We start from the raw sequence: 26,602 nt of genomic DNA on the forward strand, positions 1-26,602 counted from the left end.
AATCGGTAGGGAACTTTCTACATTAGGGGATGAATTCAAGTATTATGAAAACTCTTTTAAAAATTCTAAATGTATTACCGAATCAGCTGCTAATGCTAATAGCGACAGTCGTGACAGCAAACGAAAACGAATTGAAGTCTCGGCTGGCGTACTGACATTAGACCCCGTTCAAAACATCCGGAACCCAATCGTTCCCGCACCCAGCACGATAGAATTAATAAACTTAGCATATCCAAGTCCACTTAAAGTAGAGCCTTCAACATCAAAGGCACCTCCAACAAAACCAGCAGCTAGAAAAAATATTAAACCTGCAAACCGTTCTCGTATTCGTATTCTTCGTATTCGTGTCAAGATTCGAGAGGGATACTACTGAGGAGGATCTGAAACCGTATATCTTCTCAAAAAGGAAAACCGATCACGTAACAATTCGGAAGTTTAATTTTAGTTATGAAAGAAACGTATCTTCTTTTAGATTAGATGTACCTATTGAACATTTTGACACTATCTTGAGTAACGATTTTTGGCCCCCTGGGGCACTTGTGAGGGAATTTGAATATAGCGAAATAAGAGTGTTCCAAACTTAGCAAAGATCCCTCTAATAACACCGAGTCAAGGAACTGAACGTAAAATCTCCTTTAGATATATTTTACCAAAATGTTAGAGGCTTAAACACCAAGCTAACAGAACTGTTTTTAAAATAATTTAACTTAAGTTAAGATATAATTGCTTTAACCGAAACCTGGGGGCCTACTCTGTATTGCGATGCGAAAGGCAGTGCGATGCGAAAATAAATTGCGATGCGAAAGGTAATTGGAACTCTGTAGCGCTATCGCATCGCTAACAATGTCGCTTTTTTATTTTTCGCTAATTTTTTGCTTGAGTATGCATCACTGACCAAACTCAAAGAAAGAGAACAAAAGAAACAAGGCGATTACAATTTCGGCAAACGATTAATTTTTGTTGAAAAAATTAAAAAAAGGATTCTGTAGCATTATGGAACGATTTAAATGAAGAAAGGATTGATTTAAATGAAGAAATCCTCCCACTTCAGAAATTGAACTGGAAGAAGTGAACGTGATAAATACAGAAAACGTGGAAAATCATAGAATGGGAAATATTGCTAGTTGTATCAGAGAACAAATAAAAAATGACATGATTTCAAATAGAAATGCTTTAAAAAAAAGTGGTTTCGATTTAATTGTTATTTATTTATGTATTTTAAGTCCACTAGGATTACAAATTGTTGCTTTTGTGTTTGTTTTGTTTTTTGAGTTGTCCTATATATTTTTAAATGAATATAAAGATATCAATTTATAAAATCATCAATTAATACTTACATATTTGAACAATGCGAATGCCTATTACTTGTAGCAAGAAAAATGCGAAAATGAATGCTGTTTGACATTCGCTTTCGCTTTACAGAGTGCCGGTAATGCGAAAAGGGAGAAAAATTGCGAATGGGCAAAATGTGAATGCGAAAGTCAAAATATACATGCGAATGTCAAGATACAGAGTACCGATTTTGCGACTTCGCGTATTTTTTCTTTCGCATCGCAATACAGAGTAGGCCCCCTGGCTGAAACCTCTTGTTTTTAATTCAGAGAACCTTTGTAACGATTACCAAATATATATCAAATGACCGCCTGAACAGAGTTGGAGGTGGAGTTCTGCTTGCTGTACACTCTTCAATACCATCTGAAGAGATTAGCCTACCCGCCACCGATACAATTGAGTTCTTGTGCATACGCACGCAACTAGCAAATATGCTATTTTATTTGGCCATCTGTTATATCCCGCCATCTTCTGAACTGTCCGTTTATATGCAGTGGCGGAGCTAGACCACATGTGGACGTCGGCAGCATCAAGTTCGTGAGGCCTCTACTACTTCGCAGTAAAAAAAATATTAAATAATGTATGAGTAAACGAGTTTTATTGTTGATAATCAAATGATAACAAAAAGAAATTGCACACATAGAAATTAAAATAGTCGAACTTTTCGGCTTTTAGCCTCACTGAATTCTTTCAGAAATGTGTCATAGCTAAGACAAGCCGCTATTTCAGCTTCGATTGACAGAACTGATAAAGCGGATAGTCTGTCTTGGCTCATCGTACTTCTCAAATAGGTCTTTATCAATTTCAATTTTGAGAAGCTTCTCTCAGCGGAAGCCGTACTGACCGGAACTGTGAGCATGATTCTAATTGTAATGTAAACATTTGGATATACTTCTTCTAAATTATTTTCTAAAATGTATTGGATGAGTTGTTTCGCGTCGTTGATAGAGTCTAGTGAATTAGAATTTAAAAGCTGAAGTTCTCAATATAGTTCAAATCCTGTATTACGGAATTTTTGAATCGAGCTACGAAATGAACGCAAATTATCCATAGCGACTTTCAAGTTGACTTGAACCGATTGCCATAGTTCAGTTATACTATTCACACGTAGCAAAAACCTCATGCCACACGTGTATCGCAACAGCAAATGCAAAAGTTAACATTTCGTTCAGGATTGCTTCACTGTCGCTAAGAGTTTCGGAATCATCAGCTTTATTTTTTAGATCATTCACGCATTCGATGACATCATCAAATTGTAAAAATATTGATTTTACTGCTCCGATTCTACTCTCTCATTGCGTTTCAGACAGAGGTTGTAATGTCAATTTTAATTTACTTTTTGCAATCTCCCAACGCTTGCTTCACTTTAAAAACAGCACATACATTTTATTGATAAAACCGAAAAATGTTTTGGCTGTCGTTGAAGAATTATCTGCATCTATCAAAAGTAAATAAAACGTATGTTAAAATAGATGAATAAAGCGAGTTTAAAACGAAGCGTAGGGACCGACGAAGGTATGGATTTAATTTTGTGCGACAGCTCATGACGAACAGCGCAAATCGTAATTAAATTCGAAAGTGGACCAACTGCCGGTGCTTGCATGTAGATTGGCGATGCGTTCTCCACGACGCGTTCTATCTGCACGTACCATTCTGAGATTGCATGCAACTCTGTCGTTTATTTATTGTTTAGCTGACAGCTGGTATGGTGAATTTGTGGCGTTTGAGTATATAAGTTAGCACCAACTAAGTCAACATTCGAGCTGACGCTAACGTAAAGAGCTTAGTCAGCAATACGCAAGTTGATGGCTCAAAATACTTAATAATAATTTTGAAGCAAACAGGAAAAGGCCCAGACGCCTGATCAGCAAAAACACAAATATTGTGAGCGACATCCGGAATTGAATTGGGAACAACATCCGCCATGCGCCGAACGAAATAATGCTGGCACAGGTAGAATTAAGTTATATTTAGAACTAATTTACCATTTTTAAGTCAGTCAGTTGTAAGCAGTTAGTTGTAAACGTTTAGTTTTAATTAGTGAGTAACAAAGTAAGGTCTTACGACCAATAATTAAATTAGTGAATAAATAATAATAAAGGTCTTGAGACCCAAAAAAATTATTTTTTTAGTAACCTTAACAAAGGATACAATAATTGGCGCCCGAGCTAAAAGGCTTGACCTGGTAAACTTATAGTGTTGGAAAATCGGTATTAAGCTTAATAAAGTGCCGCGAAGGAAACTGTTGTCAAAAAATTCCAAAAGTGCCACCAGTATAGCATTAACTTTCAAAAAAAGTGCCACAATACAAAAAGTGCCACAATAGAAAGAAACCCGGTAGAAAAAAACTTTCAATAAGTACCACAAATAATAAAATGCTACAAAAGAAAAACTATTCCAGTCTGTGTTACTAAACGATACCTATAAGAAGAGGCATGAAAGGGGTAGTGAAAACTTACAAACTTCCCGGACGCCCAAACGATACCAGCCAAGGAGCCACCCCCAGCAACAAGGTATAAGCCAGTGTACCACGAGTACCGCCAGGAAAAGGGAAGAATACACACTTATCGAGATGGAGCTGAAATTAATGTAAGAAAATATTTATATATTTAAGAAAATATTTAAAATAAAAAATTCAAATCTACTAAATTTTGAAATTTCATCTTAAAAACGCATATTTGAAAAATTTAGAAAGTAATGAGCGAAAAAAAATTTTTTTTTAAGGAAAAAGAAAAATATTGAAAAATAAGTAAATTTCAAAAATATTTATAGGAATTAAAAATTATAAAAAATAAGAGAAAAAAATTACTACATAAAAATTACAATTACGAAATTCGAATACTTATTGTGGAAGTCACTCAAAAATTTAAATAATTTAGAATTTAATAACTTAGATATTTCATTTTAAAAGTGAAAGTGCGGAAATAAAAAAAAAAAAAAAAGAAAAAATTTAGGAAAATCCTTTTCAAGACAATCGTAATTTTTTTTTTTTGTGATTTAAGAAGTCCAGAAAATCAATTCCCTTACCGAAAGAAAAAAATCAAAAATTCCTTACAATGTCAAACCCAAACAATTTGATTAAACCCTCAATGCTTGGAGCTAACCCTCCTGCTGCACCACCAGCACCGCCAAGCGCTAATAACCAAATTTCACCAGACTTGGCCAATATGATAAAAAGCATGATATCCCTAGCCATAGAGGCAAGCGTGCCTAATATAGTACAGAGTGTCCTTAACAACACAACAAATCCTATCATAACTGATCAAACTATAGACGCCCAATTCCAAAATAATATGAGTGAAATGGATAAGATTCCAGATGTTGTACGTTCATTAAGAGAATTCTCAGGAAATGCCTCAGAGTTTAGCTCCTGGAAAAAGAGTGTTGAAAGAATTTTGAGAATTTATGAACCCTCAAAGGGCACACCTAGATATTTCGGCATTTTGAATGTCATTAGGAATAAGATAATTGGAAAGGCAGACATAGCTTTAGAATCGTACAACACCCCTTTAGATTGGACAGCAATTTCCCGCTGTCTAACTACCCACTACGCTGACAAACGAGACATAGGCACTTTAGAGTACCAAATGACATGTCTCATACAAGGACGAATGTCCATTAATGAGTTCTACCAGAAGGTATACGGACACCTATCACTACTTTTAAATAAAATAGGCTGTATGGAGATAGGTGAAGAAGCAGTTCACCTGTTAACTGATAATTACCGAGCTAAGGCCCTCGACACCTTCGTCAGAGGACTTTCGGGTGATCTCCCTAGGTTACTTGGCATAAACGAACCAAAGAGTTTGCCAGAAGCCTTACACCTTTGCCTGAAGCTCGAAAACCAAAACTTCAGGGCATACCACGCGAACAACCAGATGTCTAACTCCCGTCAACAAAGCTTTAATTCTCCGAATCCACGACAGCAGCCCTTCACGGTAAAATACCCCCAGCCGCAATCTTACCAACAACTCCAACCACAATCAAGGTTTTATCCCGAACTAGCACACCTACCTCGACCCATATCAAATCCCATTCCACAAAACTATCATCAACAAAATTTGAATCCTCCCAACTATCAGCTATACGCCAACCAAAACCCAAACCAGGTAAATAGATACCAACCACAAAACCCTTTTAACCAACAACACCAAGCTCCTCCAAGACCACCTAAACCACCTCAACCCATGGACGTAGACGAAAGCGTCAGGACAAGAGCGGTAAATACATCAATGATAAACCATCCCCCTATCAAAGTTCAAAGGAACTTTCACATAAACACCGACGGAGCGACGGATAGCCAACACTACCATAACCAACACTACCATGACCAATACTACCAAGACCAATACTACGAAGATCCAAACGACCACAATCAGAAAACAACCTTTAACAACGAAAAGGAAGAACCGCAGGATCTGAGTGATGTACATTTTTTAGATTGAACAACTCTTCGTTACCCTACTTTAGATGCAGGACGAAGAGCGGCGAAATTTTAAACATTTTAGTGGACACTGGATCTAACAAAAATTATATCCAGTCCAGCTTAGTAACAAAATCAATAGAAAACGACAACCCCTTTTTTGCAAATTCTGTCGGGGGAAAAATCAAAATTACCCACCACACATATCTCAACCTCTTCAACTTAGAAAACTACAAGCTTAAATGCTTCTTGCTACCCACTCTCAAAACCTTTCATGCAATACTAGGCAATGACAGCCTAAAGGAACTCTCAGCGGTCATACATACGAAAGAAAATTTTATGGTTATAGCAAACATAAAAAAAATCTTTCTAAGACAATACAGTGTACAAAATGTTAACACAATACAAATTCGGGACCAACACATGACCACGGAAGAAAAAAACGAAATTAGACAATTAGCACAGAAACACCGTAATTTATTTTCAGAGCCAAACGAAAAATTAACTTATACAACAAAAGTAGTTGCCGAAATTCGCACAAATTCTGACACACCAATATACTCAAAATCATACCCATATCCCATGAGCCTTAAGCAGGAAGTTGAAACTCAGGTAAACAAACTGCTAGAGGACGGAATAATACGCAAATCAAGATCCCCATTCAACTCACCCGTCTGGGTCGTACCTAAAAAGGACGATTCCTCAGGGGAAAAAAAATTTCGAATGGTCATTGATTACAGGAAACTTAATCAAGTAACAATCGCAGATAGGTACCCAATACCCGAGATAAACGAGGTACTTTCCCAATTAGGAAAGAATCGAATTTTCTCAGTGATTGACTTAAAAAGCGGTTTCCATCAAATTCCTCTTAAGGAATCTGACGTGGAAAAAACAGCTTTTTCTGTGAACAACGGAAAATACGAGTTCACTAGACTTCCTTTTGGCTTAAAGAACGCCCCTGCCATCTTTCAACGGAAACTGGACGACATACTTAGGGAACACATAGGTAGAATTTGCTATGTATACATAGACGATATAATTATATTTAGCGAGGACGAAAAAACGCACGCTGAACATATCGACACAATTTTCGAAACTCTGAACAAGGCAAACATAAAAGGCCAGATTGACAAATGCGACTTTTTCAAAAAGAAAGTCGAATTCCTGGGATTTGTCGTCTCTTCTGACGGAATCTCTACAAACCCAGCCAAAGTCCAATCAATAACAGACTTCCCCTACCCCAAAACAATTAAAGACTTACGCTCATTCTTGGGTTTATCCGGATATTATAGAAGATTCATCCAAGATTATGCGAAACTAGCAAAACCACTGACATTCCTACTTCGAGGAGAGGAAGGAAGAATGTCTAAAAGCAGTTCAAGGAAAATTCTAATAAATTTGAATGAAAAAGCAAAAGAAGCATTCAATAAAATTAAAGCCACCCTCACATCCAAAGATGTTATCCTACAATACCCCGATTACAGTAAAGGTTTCGACTTAACTACAGATGCCTCACAATATGCCATAGGCGCAGTTTTGGAACAGAATGGCAAACCGATCACATTTATTTCAAGAACATTAAACAAAGCTGAAGAAAATTATGCAGTAAATGAAAAGGAAATGCTTGCAATAATTTGGGCTTTAAATTCCTTCAGAAATTACCTATACGGCACAGCGAAAGTTATTATACACACTGACCATCAGCCACTCACATATGCCTTAAGCAATAAGAACACTAACTCTAAATTGAAACGATGGAAAGCAATACTAGAGGAATATAACTATGAAATACAATATAAACCAGGAAAGGCCAATGTAGTTGCAGATACATTATCAAGGCCATTTGAGTTAAATTCTTTATCAGTCGCGACGCACTCAGGCGACAGTTCATCGCACAACCTAATCCCAGCAGTAGAAGGACCCATAAATACCTTCAAAAACCAAATTTGGATCTCGCTAGGAGATGAAGACAGCTATCAGTTTAAAATACCATTCCCGACCTATCATAGACACTTAATTTGTAAACCCCACCTTTCAACCGACGATTTAACAGCACTACTAAAACGTTACCTAAATCCTTCAGTGATAAACGGCTTATTTACCTCTGAAGAAATAATTGGAAAAATTCAGGAAATCTATCCCCTTCATTTTTCCAATTACAAAATTCGCTATACCCAAACAAAAGTACAAGATCTAGTAAACGAGGATGTTCAAAATGAGGAGATATTAAAAGAACATACACGAGCACATAGAAATAGAGATGAAAACAAAAAACAACTAATACAAAAATATTACTTCCCAAAAATGACAGCAAGAATAGAAAATATAATTAAACAGTGCAAAGTTTGTAAAGAAAATAAATATGACCGTCACCCTTATAAACCACATCTACTTAAAACCCCAATTTTCCAGTACCCTGGTGAAATAGTTCACATAGATATCTATAATACGGAGAAACGCCTGGTACTAACAGCAGTAGATAAATTTTCTAAATATGCCCAGGTAAGAATAATACAGTCAAAGGCAATAGAAGATATCAGAGAACCTTTGCGACAAATACTCTTCGCATTTGGTGTACCTAAGACAATAGTTATCGACAATGAAAAGTCCCTAAACTCACTATCCATACAATTCATGGTAGAAAATCAACTTGGAATTAAAATCTTTAAAACACCCCCATACGCAAGCACAGTTAATGGTCAAGTGGAAAGGTTTCATTCCACCTTATCGGAAATTATGCGCTGCCTCCAAACAGAACGCACCCATCGTTCCTTTCAAGAACTATTAGATAGATGTACATATGAATATAATTACTCCATACACTCAGCAACAGGAAAACGACCTATAGAAACATTTTTCGGTAGACGAGTCTCGATAGACCCAGAACAATACGAGAATTCACGGCGAGAAAACATAGAAACCCTTCGGAAAAGACAAGAAAAGGATTTAGAAATCCATAATAAAACACGGAAACCCATCAAGACATACACCCCTGGTGACATAATTTATGTTAGGATTAATAAAAGAATAGGATCAAAACTCACTGCTAGATATAGGAAGGAAATTGTGAAAGAAGATAAATCTAGTGTAGTAATTACTGAAAAAGGAAGAACAGTACATAAGAGTAACATTAAGACTTAATATGATTTTAGTAAAATAAGAAACTCCCCCTTCAAAATTCTCTCTTACAGACTTATCGTGCACCTAGTGTACGCAGACTTTAAAATAATAGATTACTCCAACTCTCAACTTGCAACATTTAATACGGGACAAACCAAAATTCAAATAGGAACTTACAAAATTATACATAAAATAGATCTGGACGTATGCCAAAAGACACTAAATGAACTTAGCCATACCATTAGGACACAAATCAATGAAGGAAACCCCCTCTTGCCAATTCTCAATAATGAATTAAGATCAATACAAGATTATTTGAATAGAATTAAACCAAGGAAATTTAAAAGAGCAATCAATGAGCTAGGAACCATCTGGAAGTGGATCGCAGGAAATCCCGACCACGATGACCAAGTCATCTTAGAAAATGAAATAAATAATATAGTTGAAAATAATAACCAGCAAGTGGTAATTAATAAAGTAATTTTTGATAAAATAAATGAAATTACATCAATTTCTAATAAAATCGCGAAATCCATACAAACGGATGAACACATTCAACATAATTTTGCTATTGAAATGAAATATAAGTTAAAAATTATCAAAGAAGAAATAATTAATATAGACTATGCGATACATTGGGCTAAGGCCGGCATAGTCAACTCCTATATATTTTCAAATGAAGAAATTATGTTAATTAAATCAATATATGAAAAAAATAATTTTACCCTAAGTAGTATAGAAGAATCACTAGAAATCGCAAGCGTAAAAATTGCAACAAACGATAAAATGTTATTTTACATAATAGGATTACCAATAACAAATGAAGACATTTGGGAGTCAATTTTGATAAAACCTATAAAGATAGGAAAATTTATTAATAAAGTCCCTTACGAGGAAAGTCAAATATCCTGGGCTATAAATTCGTTCAAGCCCTATAAGTCACCCGGTCCGGATGGCACCATTCCTGCGCAACTTCAAAGGTCTTTAGGGATTTCCTGCCGCTGGTTGGCCATCATCTACACTAACTGCCTCAGACTTAACTATATCCCTAAGTCGTGGCACACGGTTAGGGTCATCTTCATTCCGAAGGCCGGCAGGGGCTCTCATGTGTCACCTAAGGATTTCAGGCCAATCAGTCTCTCGCCGTTTCTTCTTAAGACGTTTGAGCGGCTGATTGACCTGTACCTACGAGAAAGGATACCTGGGGGGTTACTGTCGGCTTCACAGCATGCGTACTGCAAAGGCAGATCGACGGAAACGGCTCTCCATTCGATTGTAAAGCAAATAGAGGGGTCTCTAGAACATAAAGAGTATGCTCTGGGTGCCTTTCTAGACATCGAGGGGGCTTTTAACAATGTTCTACCGGGGGCAATCGAAAGAGCTCTGGTGGGTTTAGGAGTCGAAGCGGCTCTGGTTGAATTTATTAGCAAACTTCTATGCGGCAGAATTGTCGCAGCGGAGTGGGGAGGAGCCATAATAAGGAGGAAGGTGTGCAGGGGCACGCCACAGGGAGGTGTCCTATCTCCTCTGCTCTGGGTTGTGGTAGTCAACGAGCTTCTTGTGGAGCTGGAAGCCAATGGCTGTCGGGTGGTTGCCTATGCAGATGACCTCGCTATCCTAGTCAGGGGCAAATTTCTGGGCACCCTGCGCGATGTTCTGCAGGGATACCTGGATACTGTGGCTAGGTGGGCTGAATCATGTGGAGTGGCGGTCAACCCGGGAAAAACAGAATTGGTTCTTTTTACAAGGAGATATAAGATACCCGACTTCAGAACTCCTTCGATTGGAGGGGTACCGTTGGTACTTACTGACAGGGTTAAATATTTGGGAATTGTTCTGGACAAGAAGCTGTCCTGGAGGCCCAATGTGGAAGATAGGGCCAGGAAGGCCGCGGTTGCCTTGTACTGCTGCAGGGGGGCTATCGGAAAGAGATGGGGGCTCTCGCCAGGAGTAGTACACTGGCTTTATGAGATGGTGGTCAAACCGATTCTGCTATATGGGGTGCTGGTCTGGTGGAAAGCACTGGACACGGCGAGCACCTCCAAAATGCTAGTGTCAGTGCAACGGACGGCGCTTATCGGTATCAGTGGCGCTATGAGAACAACACCTACTTTGGCACTGAATGTCATGCTGAATATACATCCAGTAGATATTGCGGGAAAGGCAGCCGCGGCCCGGTCGTTGGTCAGGCTTCGTGATATGGGTTATATGCTTTCTGATTTCGGACACTCTAGCCTTCTTACTAGTTTCGACTTTATCCCGGACAGGACGGACTATTGCATGCCGGTGGCCGCTCCCTATACAACCTTCACCCCAGTCATTCCCCCGAGGGAGTAGTGGAGAAGAGGAATTATCTGGGGCATGGGACCGGTTAACTTGTTCACGGATGGGTCGAAGTTGGACGGAAAGGTTGGCGGGGGGGTCTTTTGTCAAGGCTAAATGTAAGCCGCAAGTTTAAGTTGGCTGATCACTGCAGTGTATTCCAAGCGGAAGTTGCTGCGATTAAGGATGCGGTGGATGAAATGCTATCCAGCGCTACTACGGTTAGGGAATTTAACATCTACTCTGATAGCCAAGCGGTTATAAAGGCCTTGAGCTCAACTACAGTGCGATCGAGGGTGGTCTGGGAGTGCCTGACCACACTTGCGATTGCATCGAATTATTTTACAATTAAGATTATCTGGGTCCCGGGCCATAGTGATATTCCGGGTAACTGTCAAGCGGATCTCTTAGCCCGAATCGGTACAACTGAACCGGATGAAGATGGCTGTAGGGATTTCGGGATTCCGCTAGCCACCTGTGGATTGCTCTTCCATAGCTGGGCCTCGAGTCAGCTCAGCAAACGTTGGGCGGACACTACGTCTTGTAGGATATCAAGATCTTTCTGGCCGAAAGTGGATGGCAGGAGGTCTGCTGAAATAATTGGGTTCACTAAGGCTCACCTATCAATGGTCATTGGGGTTTTGACAGGGCACTATCCCATCGGTATCCATGCGGTACGTCTCAATATATTGGAAACTCCATCCTGCTGTAGCTGTATGGAGGATGATGAGGTGGAATCACCAAATCACTTTATGCTTGACTGCCCAGCTTTTGCCAGAACTAGGCGAAAGTATTTCGGTCGTGACTCACTTGGATCTCCCGAGGAGCTATCCAAGGTTGAGATCGGGATCATTCGGAACTTTATCGTTGCTACCCAACGATTCTCTAAGTAGTTATATCTACGTCACCGTTAGTTTAGTTTATTATATGTGGTATCACAACGGACCGTCATGTTGTCCAAGTGAGCTTCCTCTATCAGGGAAGCTACCACCCAACCTAACCTAACCCTTACGAGGACATTGTAACATGTAATAATAACGTAGTATATGGAATTGAATCTAAATGTAAAGAAAATAAAAATGTAAGGATATGTAACCGTAGGGATATAGTAGACATTAGCAACACTACCTGTGTCCCACCTCTACTGAGAAGCAAGCCAGCTGAATGCGTTTTTGTTAATAACCAGCACATCCCAACCGTAGAAAGCATCACTCCTGGCATCCTACTACTAAATCAATACAACGGCACCATAGATATCGACAACCAAAAAGTAAACCTGACAGGGTCATACGCAATACAGTACCATAATTCCACAGTTCGTATCAATAAACAGATATATTCTTTTAACGAACTACTAACCAGCAAACCACTACCTGCAATTCTCCCATCAATGTCCCATCCCACAAATGTCCCATCAAAACAAGAAGAAGAAATCCTAAGTTTGGAAATGATGAAGGAACTCCACATAAATAACACAAATCGTATAAATTCATTGCGCACAAAACACAAAGCAGCCATAATCACAAATTTTTCTCTAATAATCATGATAATAATCTGCCTAGGAGGACTCATATTCGCACCAGTAATAAGAAGACATTTTACAAAGGAACCAGAAGAGCTATCAAGCTACAAAGTAAGCATCCAGGTAAACGATAACAAGGAACATGTAGCATCCGAAATACCTACCTTAACAAACGAGGACGTTCGTTTTTGGGGTGGAGGAGTTAGCACCAACTAAGTCAACATTCGAGCTGACGCTAACGTAAAGAGCTTAGTCAGCAATACGCAAGTTGATGGCTCAAAATACTTAATAATAATTTTGAAGCAAACAGGAAAAGGCCCAGACGCCTGATCAGCAAAAACACAAATATTGTGAGCGACATCCGGAATTGAATTGGGAACAACATCCGCCATGCGCCGAACGAAATAATGCTGGCACAGGTAGAATTAAGTTATATTTAGAACTAATTTACCATTTTTAAGTCAGTCAGTTGTAAACGTTTAGTTTTAATTAGTGAGTAACAAAGTAAGGTCTTACGACCAATAATTAAATTAGTGAATAAATAATAATAAAGGTCTTGAGACCCAAAAAAATTATTTTTTTAGTAACCTTAACAAAGGATACAATAATTGGCGCCCGAGCTAAAAGGCTTGTCCTGGTAAACTTATAGTGTTGGAAAATCGGTATTAAGCTTAATAAAGTGCCGCGAAGGAAACTGTTGTCAAAAAATTCCAAAAGTGCCACCAGTATAGCATTAACTTTCAAAAAAAGTGCCACAATACAAAAAGTGCCACAATAGAAAGAAACCCGGTAGAAAAAAACTTTCAATAAGTACCACAAATAATAAAATGCTACGAAAGAAAAACTATTCCAGTCTGTGTTACTAAACGATACCTATAAGAAGAGGCATGAAAGGGGTAGTGAAAACTTACAAACTTCCCGGACGCCCCAACGATACCAGCCAAGGAGCCACCCCCAGCAACAAGGTATAAGCCAGTGTACCACGAGTACCGCCAGGAAAAGGGAAGAATACACACTTATCGAGATGGAGCTGAAATTAATGTAAGAAAATATTTATATATTTAAGAAAAATATTTAAAATAAAAAATTCAAATCTACTAAATTTTGAAATTTCATCTTAAAAACGCATATTTGAAAAATTTAGAAAGTAATGAGCGAAAAAAAAATTTTTTTTTTAAGGAAAAAGAAAAATATTGAAAAATAAGTAAATTTCAAAAAGATTTATAGGAATTAAAAATTATAAAAAATAAGAGAAGTAAATTACTACATAAAAATTACAATTACGAAATTCGAATACTTATTGTGGAAGTCACTCAAAAATTTAAATAATTTAGAATTTAATAACTTAGATATTTCATTTTAAAAGTGAAAGTGCGGAAATAAAAAAAACAAAAAAAGAAAAAATTTAGGAAAATCCTTTTCAAGACAATGGCCCGGGCGCCCATATGGGTTAAAAAAATGCCGATCCCGATTTTGTGTTTTGCGGGTTTTCGGTACCCGGTTGCCTCTTTTTATGCAACACTAATATGATATGCCGAGCCAAGTAGGCATACATACATACATATGTACATACGTTGGTTACAAATATGCCAACGGCAAAAGACAAAGCAACTGAACATGTATATTGGAACGATTTTCCGTCATCCCTTGTCAAATTTGGTTTTGAGACAAACCGGTTTCGGCGTTGTGCCATCATCAGTGTCGATTTTCGTTCTAGATTTCTAGATTTTCGTGTATAGAATGTAAAATTCCATTGAATTGAAAGAAGCGGTAAAAAAATCGAATTATTTTTTTCTCGTTCTTTCAATTCTTTTTACTACGGCGCTTGGAGTACGGCGCATGGACAATTGAGGAGGAAAAATGGTAAGTTAGTTATAATATTTATTCATTTGATCAATAAAAGAATTTTTATTTTTGATTATTAATTAATATTCCTTTTATTTTCAGGTGCCTAGTGATGGATGCAGGCGGTTGGCGTGATCCAGGGAGTTATTGGTTTTGTGTGTCGTTCCCTTTTTCTTTTTTTTTTTTTTCTAGGTTACCGGCATCGCAAAAGGGGTGCTCCAACTGCGGCGTCGGCCGCGCCTACAGGTGTCACCTTGTTTGCGATGCCCATTTATGCATTTGTATTAATAGATTTTCTTTTCTTTTTCTTTGCAGGTTTTGGTCCCAAAAAAATTCATCACGGCCGCATTTTGATAACTATCCTTTTGAAACGCTATCACTGGCAATAAAAATCGTGTGCACAACAGCCAGCAGCATGTTAGTTCCTTTGAAGAGGCATTATTTCCTGTTTTCCAGGGCATATTGCAACAGGACATATTGGAATTTAGGCCTTATGTTTTTCAAATGCTTTCGCTATTGCTAGAAATACGCGAGGGCAGCGGCACTATACCCGAGCCATACTGGGCAATTCTTCCTTGCCCGAATGCAAAGTTTGGCGTAACCCGTTGAACTTATATCGTGGAGCTGAATCTCAACGATTTTTTTTTTTCAACGCTCCCAGTGGCATCCACAACGTTACGCGCCATACGGACGCAAACACTTCATGGATGTGAAATTATGCAATATTTTCACCAAAGTGCGGAACATGGGGATAGAAAAATACGGGCAGCCGTGAAAGCGTTACAATTGGCTGTTAATGTAGTGTTCTTTAGACAAATAACACATTGTTAAAAGATTACAACTTGCAGATGTAACAAAACCAATAATTCCGAGATTTGGAGATCCTAGCTCGATTTCCACCATTTTTTCATTTAATTAGTTTTGTTATATTAGTCACGATGAATTCCGACGGTGAAATAAATTGATAGCCTGTAACTTTTATCCCACCAATGTACAATTGTGTAGAACAAAGAACGTCTCCATTGAGTGTCAATATAATTAATAGTATATGAGCTCCTTTATGACACACGATCAAATATGTGCTGGGTGAAAATTGGGACACCAGTACTCTTCTACAAATCATATTATCCCTCCGATTCCACAATATAGTCAGTGGCATTAATTTGATGGAATTATTTATAAAATTCAAGGAAAACAGTTGTAAGCCACCTATTTTACTACTTAGAAGCAAATAATTGTCAAAAGAAGTTATATCGCATATTTTTTCAAGTGTGGCTTTTGATAGGAAATGTTTGTTTAAGCCCACTGTTGATGAGATGCATATAGTAAAAAGTGCTATATACCCATTTTCGAACGACGCGAATAGTATTGGCTCCGTTTTGTGCCAGTCAGCTGCAGTGATTCGCCATTCGTTTGAATCATTATCACTGTGATTAAGAACTTTCAATGATAACATGTTATCAAAAAAATATTAATCAACACTGTATATTTGACCTCAATTCCGACTTGGAGCCGGCAATTTTTGCAATATTCTACACAGCCCTCCTATAGTTACTATAACAGCCAACCGCTGTTTTTTGGTTGTATTCCATTGTGACTGTTTAAACTGCAAAGTTATCAACGCTCCCACAAGACGTATTGAAATATTTGTGTGACAACGATTTGGGTGATACTATACCCGTGCCTGGCGGCGAAGATTAGTTGAAACATATTAGCATGACAGCAAAAGAATGTTTGGAATATGAATGTTGAAAGAATGTTTGAATATGGACGTCCCTACCGTTGGCCAAAGTCAATGGGTTGCCTAGAAGTCGTTAATAATGCAAGCTGAATCACGAAAGTTACAAAAAATGATACCAGCACTCTTAAATTGCATACAACAATTTTGGAGCTCTCGCTTGAATTTGAGTAAACAAATACGAGCACTAGTTCAAAAGCAAATTGATTTACACTTGAAGGAAGAATGTTTACCCACTACACGTTCTGCTTGCAGCCTTGTACAATGGACTCCACTCAGCTATGAGGAGTATATTGCATCTGCACCTAAGGTCGATTCGGAGCTCGTCAATAGTACTCATCTTTTTTATCGCGCCATTGTTGTACGTGGATCAGCTAAATGGAATGCCATGTAAGTATAGTAGTAAATTTCCTTCAGAGAGCCCGCTTTGGTCTATATGAATTTGTTGGAATGGGCAGCATAATGGCATGAACAGTGCCGCTGTGAAATCAATGGAGTTTTGGACGAATTCTTTAACTCAAAGCTTGTTGAAGCATCATTTGGCTTTGCTGGCGCCAACGCGCTAGGCCTTATCGTTATATTGAGGGCGGTGCTGTTAATACACTTAAGCAATAGTTTTTAAGAATTCTTTTATGTGCAATTTTCATGAATTTATAAACACTGAAATATATTTTACAGCAACCTAAACCTCGGAAGTCGAAGTGTTTAACTAGCCGCAAAGTTTGACAGAGTTGTTTGTGGGAAATTTGCAAAAACAATATCCAGCGACGGTTCACACTATAATACGTACTGGAAATAAATTACAACATCCAGTTATATTGGAGATCAGGAAAAAATCCGAGGTGACCTAAATATTGGGTTATATAGTCTTTGCAGATCACCCTTTCTTTTAACAGCTTCAAATACGATTTTGGCTGTAGACTATTGACTTTATGTGTCTACCGAAGACACCATGAATTCCTTGGAAATTTTTATTGCACATTTGGACACCATTCGCAAAAAACAAAGTAGATGTTTTAGCTGGGAATATATACAGCGTGACTGTAATTAAGCTACTCATATACAATAAGGATGAAGGACTTGATATAATATTTATTAAATGAAAATGTGGTTTCTCAACCAACTTCATTAACAGGAACTCATTGGTAGTATAATTTGTAGGCTAAAATATCGTCGGTGAAAGTTCCAACCAATCCCTCTATGGTGGAAAACGTTTTATATGTGGTTTGAGCTTTTATAGATGATATAAACGTATTTACATAAATGAATGTGTGCGATGGAAAACTTCATATTTCCTTTTCAATAAAATTAGGTGTCATTAGCTTCCTTGTAAAATGCGTGACGCTTATGTGCCTCTACAATTCCCTGCGGACGTTATGAAACCAATGAAAATTGATGAGATCATGGATCCGGAAGTACCCAATTTATCTGGTGGTGCACTGTAACGAGGTACACATCCCTTTACAAAACGCAACTATCAATCAATGAACAAAAAGAGGGTGAGTTTAAACTTGAATTACTACTAACGTAGATGCTCACATAGTCCTATATGTAGAATCATCTATGTTTGCATTTGTGTACGTACACGCTGTTCACCTTCCACCAGAGTTGCTTGAACTAACTACCCTCAGCGCGTAGGTGATTAAAATCTGAATTTCCCCTTATTCCACTACCAAGTGTTACTATAGATGATCGAAAGTTTTGAATCATTTTCAATTCGGCTTTCTGAATCTTTTCTGGCTATCTTGTTGATTGAATACTGAGTTTTATGCCAATTTCACAGAGGCGTAGTGAAATAGGTCGCCAAATTTTCTACATTAAGGTCCTAATCGAACTCAAACTTCGATGCAAAATACAAAATTCCTAATTACCGCATCATTGCTTTGTGGAATGCCTAAGCGAGTGAAAAATTCGGTCGGTCTCGCTGGGTGCTTTCGAATTCAATCCAGCAAATGACCATAAAGAAATGATACGAGAAGGGAACCCCACGAAAAAGAAAACTCAAATTCTAATCTCCGCGTTTACGGCAAAAGAAAATACCTCCTTCTCGAAAATAAGCACGTAGTTGGTTAGGTGCAACCTCTATGGGTAGTTGCACATTAACGGTTTTTTTGTTCAGTTATTTAAAGATTTTGGGGTGATGGGATAAATTTTTATAAATTCTGTTGGCCGAGTGCAGATGCATTATGTGGCAGATCATGCATCTGCGTTAGGTTTCTGGGGTCCTCGCTCTGGGGAGTGAGTGAATTTGGGTTTGCTTCTGTAAAAAATTAAAATTAAGTGTTTTGTGGCAGATGGGGATCTGCATTAGGGTGTTGGTTGGGCTCGTTTCGGTGAACGAGAGCTGGGTTTTGAAATTTTGAATATTTTAAATTCGAATGACCCGAGCGCCTTTGTTTTCTGTGGCAGATAACCGATCTGCATTAGGGTTGTTGGCCTCGTTCGGGTGAACGAGAGCTGGGGTTCATTTTTTTTGAAAGTAAGGATAAGGAGGAACGGAGGGATTGTTAGGAGGAGCTCTTAGCCTTCTAGCAATCCGTCTCTTCGGTTGGAAGAAGGATCAGTTTGACTAAAGGTCGTCTGACTTGACCCTTCTCGCTTTTGAAGTCGACTACGCGTACTCGGTCATCTTCGCCGGGGTGTACGTTGACAACTCGACCTAACCTCCATTCGTTGGGAGATAAGTTGTCCTCTTTGAGGACAGCGAGATCTCCCACTTTTATATTCTGTCTGGGATGCTTGCACTTCACTCGTCTTTGAAGTTCGGATAGATATTCGACTTTCCATCGCTTGCAGAAAGTGTGATGGAGGGCTTTGAGTTTCTGCCACCGATTGATAATCGAGGCAGGGCTCTCACTAGCATCCGGTTCTGGCGGAGCCAGTAGATGGCTGCCAGTGAGGAAATGACCTGGAGTAAGTGGCTCTAGGTCCGTTGGGTCATTAGATGCCGGGCTGAGCGGCCGCGAGTTCAGGCATGCCTCGATGCGGCACGAGAGGGTGTGGAATTCCTCGAAGGTGAATTTGTGTGGTGAGGCTATCTTTTTGAAATGGCTTTTGAAGCTTTTCACTCCAGCCTCCCACTTTCCTCCCATATGGGAGCGCCCGCAGGGATGAAATGCCACGTGAGTGACTGGTGGCTGTACTTTGAGACAGCGTTCTCTCGCGCTTGTGAGATGAAGGTCTAGAATTCTGGTCGTAAGGATCGTGACACTCCGACAAAGTTCGTACCATTGTCGGAGTACATATCTTTCGGGCATCCGCGCCTAGATATGAAACGGGCAAATGCCGCTAGAAATGATGGTGTGATGAGGTCAGTAGTGGCCTCCAGATGAATTGCTCGTGTGGAAAAACACACGAAAAGGCAGACATAGCCTTTGGATAGTCGACACCCTCGACCGCGGTAACTTTTGATGTCGAAGGGTCCGGCGAAGTCGACTCCAGTATTCGTAAATGCACGGCTGAATTTCGTGCGTTCGCGAGGGAGAATACCCATAAGTTGGGTCGGAGCACGCTTTCGGTGTATAGTGCAAACTATGCAATTGTGAATTGTTGCCCTAATCATGGTTTTGATGTTAGGTATCCAGTATTGGGTGCGTATCAGACGTAACATGAGTTGGTTTTCCCCATGCAGACTTTGTTGATGAAACATTAGGACTGTCAGACGGGATAACCGGCAGTTGTATGGGAGTAGGATCGGGTGGCGTTCATTAAAAGCTAAGTCCTTTGACGCCCCGATTCGCCCTCCTACCCGAATGATGTCATGTTGGTCTAGATAGGGATTAAGTGAGAGTATTGCACTTTTCCCTGCAATTGGTTTTCCGGCCTTTAGATCATTATATTCGGAACTATAGTGTTGTTTCTGATAGATTTTAATTAAGAGTTGGGTTACTGATTTGATCTCATCAGGAGAGATTAAAGGTGACTCGACCTGAAATGATTTTTTTGTTTTGGGGTGAGTTCTTCGGTAGAACCTCATAACGTATGAGAGCACCCGTAAAGCCCTAGGTAGGTCTCAAAAGCGTTGGAGAACATCGGTAGTATTTACTGTTGTTGTTGCGTAGGTCTTCGCCCTCTTTTCCTCTACGGAGGTGATGTAGTCACTTTCTTGTGCTGGCCATTGGGAAGTGTCTTCTTGCAGCCATGAAGGTCCCTGCCACCACAACGAATTGTTGACCAATTCAGACGCATGTAATCCTCTGCTACCTAAATCTGCTGGGTTGGACTCTGAGTTCACGTGCAACCAGTCCTTATTTCCGACCATGTCGATGATCTTGGTGATCCGATGTGCGACGAAGGTTGACCAGGAACAAGGCGGTTTCCTTATCCATGCGAGAACGATCGTTGAATCCGTCCAAAGGTGAACTCTCACTGGTCCCAATTTAAGGTTTCTGAAAATGGATTCGCTGATTTCCGCTAACAGCACGGCTCCGCCAAGTTCCAATCGTGGAAGGGAAAGAGTTTTCACTGGGGCTACTCGGTTTTTGGCCAGAAGCAGGTTTGTCCAGATGTCATTATCCGTTTTCACGCGCATGTAAACGGCTGCGGCATAAGCCTTCTCGGATGCGTCACAAAATCCATAGATCTCAATGTCGGTTCCTGGAGAAAAGTTGACCCATCTAGGTATCCTGATTTTGTCGATTTCATGGTATTGGTCGGTGAAGGTTTTCCATCGTTCCAGCGTACTGGTAGATACTGATTCGTCCCAAGCGGTGCCTTCTAACCAAATACTCTGCATGAGTATTTTTGCCACAATGACCATTGGTGCCAGCCATCCTAATGGATCGAAAAGTTTGGCGATTGCTGATAGTATCGCTCTCTTTGTAATGTTTTCTGGGTTGTCCACCGTCCCTGCTTTAAAATAAAATAAATCGGAGAGGGCATTCCATCGAATTCCTAATGCTTTAACTGAACTGGTATCTTCGAATGCCAGGAAGTTTTCAGTGAGGAGGTCTGCTTTGGGGATGCGCCTTAGAATGTCCTCTGAATTGGATGTCCATTTGCGAAGTGGAAAGCCCGCGGAGTGTAGGACTTGACGAATTTCATCTCTGGTGTTAATGGTCGATGTGATCGTATGTCCACCCGCTAACACGTCATCTACATACATGTATTCTCGCAGTATGCTAGCCGCTGTAGGGTGTGAACTTGAGACGTCGTCTGCTAGTTGTAGGAGCGTACTTATCGCGAGATATGGCGCGCAATTCACTCCGAAGGTAACCGTCTTTAATTCGTAGAGACTAATAGGGTCATTCGGGGAAGTGCGATACACAACGCGTTGAAATTTGGTGTGATTTTCGTTCACCCAAATTTGTCGATACATCTTTTCGATATCGCTATTGAAGACGAAACGGTATAGTCTCCATCGTAAGATAAGTATGGGTAAATCGGCTTGTAGAACTGGGCCTGGGAGGAGAATATCGTTTAAGCTATTACCGTTGGCCGTAGGGCTCGAGGCGCTAAATACTATGCGTACCTTGGTGGTTGTACTTGCTGCTTTTACAACGGTGTGGTGGGGCAGGAAGTAATGATCCGAATCGTCGGATGGGATATTCTTTTTCAATTTTCTCATATGTCCGAGCGTTTCATCTTCTGACATATTCTTTACCTAAATCGGGGTTTTTTATTAGCCGCCCCTCATTCCGGAAGAATTGAGAGCATGCGCGTTTCAGGGACGGTCCTAAATTAATGTTATTAGGGTAATCCTGCCTGAATGGGAGTGATACGGTGTATCTTCCATCTTCATCACGTTTCGTTATTTCTTTAAATAATTTTTCGCAATACCTCTCATCTTTATTTAATATTTTATTTTTTGATACATTTTCTACCTCCAAGAACGCTTTGAGTTGGTTGTCTAACGCAACCTCGTTGTAAAAAGACATAATGCTCTTCGTTGGATTCGGTGATTCGATACGACCGGTTATTATCCAACCGAACACTGTCTGTTGGGCTAAAAATGTGTTTAGCACATTCTTTTTTATACCGCTCATTATAATTTGGGGATATATGTCTCCGCCAAGTATGAGGTCTACGTCTTCATTGACGTAGAACCTCTTGTCTGCCAAAACCAAGTCTGGAAATGCCTGCATAGTCATTGCGTTGATATGGCAGGATGGAAGATTCCCAGTGAGTTTCGCTAGAACTAGAACGCGTGTAGTCAGGCTGAAGCAGGGATCCAATGGTGAACGTAATTCGATGTTGGATGCTCCTTTCACCTGAGCAGACACCGCATTTGTGATGCCTGAAACATGGGCATGCATTTTCTTCGCTGGCAAATTGATTCTGCGTTTCAGTCTTTCAGTTATACAGGAACATTCAGACCCAGAATCGATTAATGCCCGCGCGGAGAAGTCGGTACCATTATGGTGAATGTGTACGCGAGCAGTTCCTAATAGCACACCTGTGCTGCAATTGGCATGGCAGGATTTGACATTCTGGTTCGTAGAGGAAGGTGGTTGTCCCGATTCCTGTCTTTTCCGTGCCTGTACCGAAGTTGATGGGGTATTATCCGCATCTTTGAAAGGGTTGCGCACCGCCGGTTGCTGAAGTGTGTCCGCATGCAGGAGCGTGTGGTGACGAGAGTGGCATTTGGAACAGTTGTACGAACTGGTGCACCTCGTCACTGTGTGTCCTGGGGATAAACAATTCAGGCAGCCATTTGTGGATTTGACGAATTTAATCCTTTCTACCGGGTTTAAATCGCAAAAACGTGAACAGTTGCGTAATCTGTGCTCCGTAGATTTACACATTTTACACATTGATTTTGTTGTTTGCTTGGTTACTTTTGTTTGAAAAGCACCAAGTCTTTTTGTAGGGGTTTCTGTCGACTGGCGCGACGTGTTTGACTTTTGCACTTTAGGAGTGGCATTCCCTGTAAAACCAGACACGGTTTCAAGTATCTGGAAACGATTTGACAAGCATTTGTCCATATCCTCCCACTTGGATATGTCCCTTTTGTGGTCAATGCTCTGCTCCCATAGAGCCAGCGTATTTTCAGGTAATTTTGTCGAACATAAATAAATAATAATCGCATCCCAATTTGAAACATCGATCTGATGTGTTTTTAAGGATGCCAAACAATTATTTATGTCGCGCTGTAAGGTTTTGATTGAGCTGCCGCACTCGCTATCTATCTTTTTTAGATTAAATAAAATTTGTAGTTGTGAGTTCACGAGAATCCGCTTATTCTCGTATCTCTCACATAGGTTTCTCCAGGCTGTTTCGAAGCCTTCATTTGTCAAAGGACATTTCTTGACAATGTCCTTTGCCTCACCTTAAGTTTTTTGGTTAAGGTGGAAGAACTTTTCTACCGGGCTTAGGCGACTGTTATTTTTATATATGGCCGTGAACAGGTCACGAAACGTTGGCCAAGATAGGTAGTCGCCCTTGAATACCTCAGTATCGCAGGCTGGCAGGCGGATACTGTGTTCACGCGCACGCTCTCCTTCAGGTCGAACCTGACTATCTCTTTCCTGCTTCAATTTGGCTTGAAGTTCAGCCATGTTCGACATGCATCGCAAGAATACGGCATATGCCGCTTTATGCTTGATCTTGACCGCTGCAATTTTCTTTGCGTCGAGCGTGTCAGAGCCAAGCAACTCCTCTAGGGCGTTCCCTGCTTTTTCCCACTTAGCTTGCAACTCTTTTTGCTGTATTGCAAGAGTGTATACAGTGTGCAGAGCCGCATTGATATCATTAAAGTCGGCCTCGAATTCGATTATTCGATCGGCCAATCTAATGTAAGAATCCATGTTCATGGTTGAAAAATTTGTGGACAAATTGAGTGAGGAATGTAAATTTGTATGAACCTGTTCGAATCACCCAACCAACAACTATTATTTATTATTTTAGTTATTACTCCTAATTTGTTTATTTTGTCTGATTTTGCAGAGAATTTGTGCTGTAAAACAGGAAGTAGGGGGAGCAACACCAATGTGTACTGTGTGAGGTAAAGGGGGCCACTCGCCAAACGTTTAATTTTATTATAAAATAAGTGCGCGCGTTGATATAAACTCGACAAAAAGTGTGAAACCGTGAAATAAATCTTATGCAATAAAGAACAAAACTGTGTAACAAAGTTTGATTAGAGAAATTAGTGAAAATAATAGTGACGCAAAAGAAAGTGAAATTTGCCGCAATCGAATGGCGTGCATTTTTTGTGAAAGTGAGGTAATGTGCACCTCTTCCTTGTGCTGTGTCTGGAGAGCCTTACCGCTGGTGGGGGGACAGACCAGATAGTCACAAGGGATCTAAGACAACGTTAATGTCCCGCGTTTGCACTTAATTATCTTTTCGACACTAATAAATTATTCACACTTTTCGCAGTTAAATACAATTACTACGTGTATGGCACTCAGAATATATATTTTTACACGGTTTTTATATTGTTTATTATAACCAAAAAAAAGTGGCAAGAAATATCGCACTTACTTAGTGGCGGTTTCCTGATTTGGCGTGGCACGTAGGTTGTGATGTGTTGCAGTGGCTTCAGATCGCAGTCGATTGCTCAGTGTCTGACGCTGATGTGAAAATAGTAAACTTTCTCAACTTTTGTCCTATAACTGTTGATTGTAGCAAATAACTTTCGACAAAGGTTATCCTTTGTGGTGCATTCAGCTTTAATATCTTGTGGACTGTAATAGGTACTGTATTCCAAATTCCTGGTGAAGATGGACCAAATGTTCGGCCGGGGTGCGCTTGATCCTGAGTAGGGGGGGCGCACCGGGGTCGATCTCAAGCGGAATATGCGTGTTGGAAATAAATAAGAGAAGACGAGAATTTCTCGTTATAAAAGATGATCTTTATTCAGTAAAGATAAATAGCTAGGATACAATATTACCTGAATATAAAACGGCAGAGATCGTTGGCGGCAGATGCGTTTGGTACGGCTGTTGAAATCCAAGAGGCCGGTTGTATAGCAAGCTACAACCGTTGACCCGCAAAATCCTCCGTTTTGGAGGGGAAAGGCACCCACACATCAACCCCGACATGCATATGCATGAGTGCTGACAAAAAGCACACATACACGTGCATGCATGCACATGCATGAGGGTGATGGTGTGGGTGGTTATAAATTAATTCGAGTATCGAGTATCGATTTGCAGAGTTGCATTGGGGGGGTCGCAATCAGATGCGGAAAAGTTAGACATCCTGCCTAAACAAAGTGCATATATACATACATACAAATTTGCCGAGTCGCTTTGCGTATTTGTTGTTGCATTTCATTGGCATTTATTTATTTTCAGTTTTCATTTGTTATTTGCTCGTGCACATTTATTTCATTTTATTTTCACTGTCACAGCTGTTTGCATTGTGCGTTGTTAAGCGTCATTAATAGCGATCTTAAACTGCTCATACAGTGATTTTCAAACTGCTCAAACAGCGATTTTATTACAGTGATCTCCAAACTAGTTTCACTGCCTCCGTCTGTTTAATAAATTTCTACTTTAACTTATAATGTCTTGCAATTTTGTTAACTGCCAAGTGAAAGGTGATACCGATCGTTTCGTGTCGTGCTGGCTTTGTGATGAGCTTGCTCATATGAAGTGCGCTAGTTTGACAGCAAGGGTGTGTGATGCGATCAACGATAACAAGGGCGTGCGTTGGTCATGCTTGAAATGCAGATCCACGGAAGTGGATCTTTTTAAGCTTTTCAAACACACCCGAAACGCATTCTCCGAAATCGGTAGGGAACTTTCTACATTAGGGGATGAATTCAAGTATTATGAAAACTTGTTTAAAATTTTTAAATGTATTACCGATTCAGCTGCTAATGCTAATAGCGACAGTCGTGACAGCAAACGAAAACGAACTGAAGTCTCGGCTGGCGTACTGACCCTAGACCCCGTTCAAAACATCCGGAACCCAATCGTTCCCGCACGCAGCACAATATAATTAATAAACTTAGCATATCCAAGTCCACTTACAGTAGAGCCTTCAACATCAAAGGCACCTCCAACAAAACCAGCAGCTAGAAAAAATATTGAACTTGCAAACCGTTCTCAGGCGACTGAGCTTGGAACTAGGAAGTTGGTTGTAGTCCCTCTTAAACATTCGATATTCGTGTCAAGATTCGAGAGGGATACTACTGAGGAGGATCTGAAATCGTATATCTTCTCAAAAAGGAAAACCGATCACGTAACAATTCGGAAATTTAATTTTAGTTATGAAAGAAACGTATCTTCCTTTAGATTAGATGTACCTATTGAACATTTTGACACTATCTTGAGTAACGATTTTTGGCCCCCTGGGGCACTTGTGAGGGAATTTGAATATAGGCGGAATAAGAGTGTTCCAAACTTAGCAA

The 26,602-nt window shown here is 39.8% G+C and overlaps 1 protein-coding gene across 7 annotated transcripts in view; it reads left to right on the forward strand.

Annotated features, from left to right (window-relative positions):
• LOC137240148 (uncharacterized) overlaps positions 1-26,602 on the forward strand; it is a 1,574,936-nt gene that overhangs the window by 641,340 nt on the left and 906,994 nt on the right. The window contains exon 1 of one of the 7 annotated variants that reach the window (XM_067766088.1): positions 17,655-17,801. The exons of the other annotated variants lie outside the window; for them this stretch is intronic. Within the exon in view, the coding sequence (XP_067622189.1) occupies positions 17,787-17,801 (15 nt within the window). The 5' untranslated portion in view covers positions 17,655-17,786. Of the gene's footprint in view, positions 1-17,654; positions 17,802-26,602 lie in introns of those variants that run through there. 7 annotated transcript variants of the gene reach the window in all.

The sequence above is a fragment of the Eurosta solidaginis genome, chromosome 2, assembly GCF_040869045.1.
Source record: "Eurosta solidaginis isolate ZX-2024a chromosome 2, ASM4086904v1, whole genome shotgun sequence".
Classification (NCBI taxonomy): domain Eukaryota; kingdom Metazoa; phylum Arthropoda; class Insecta; order Diptera; family Tephritidae; genus Eurosta; species Eurosta solidaginis.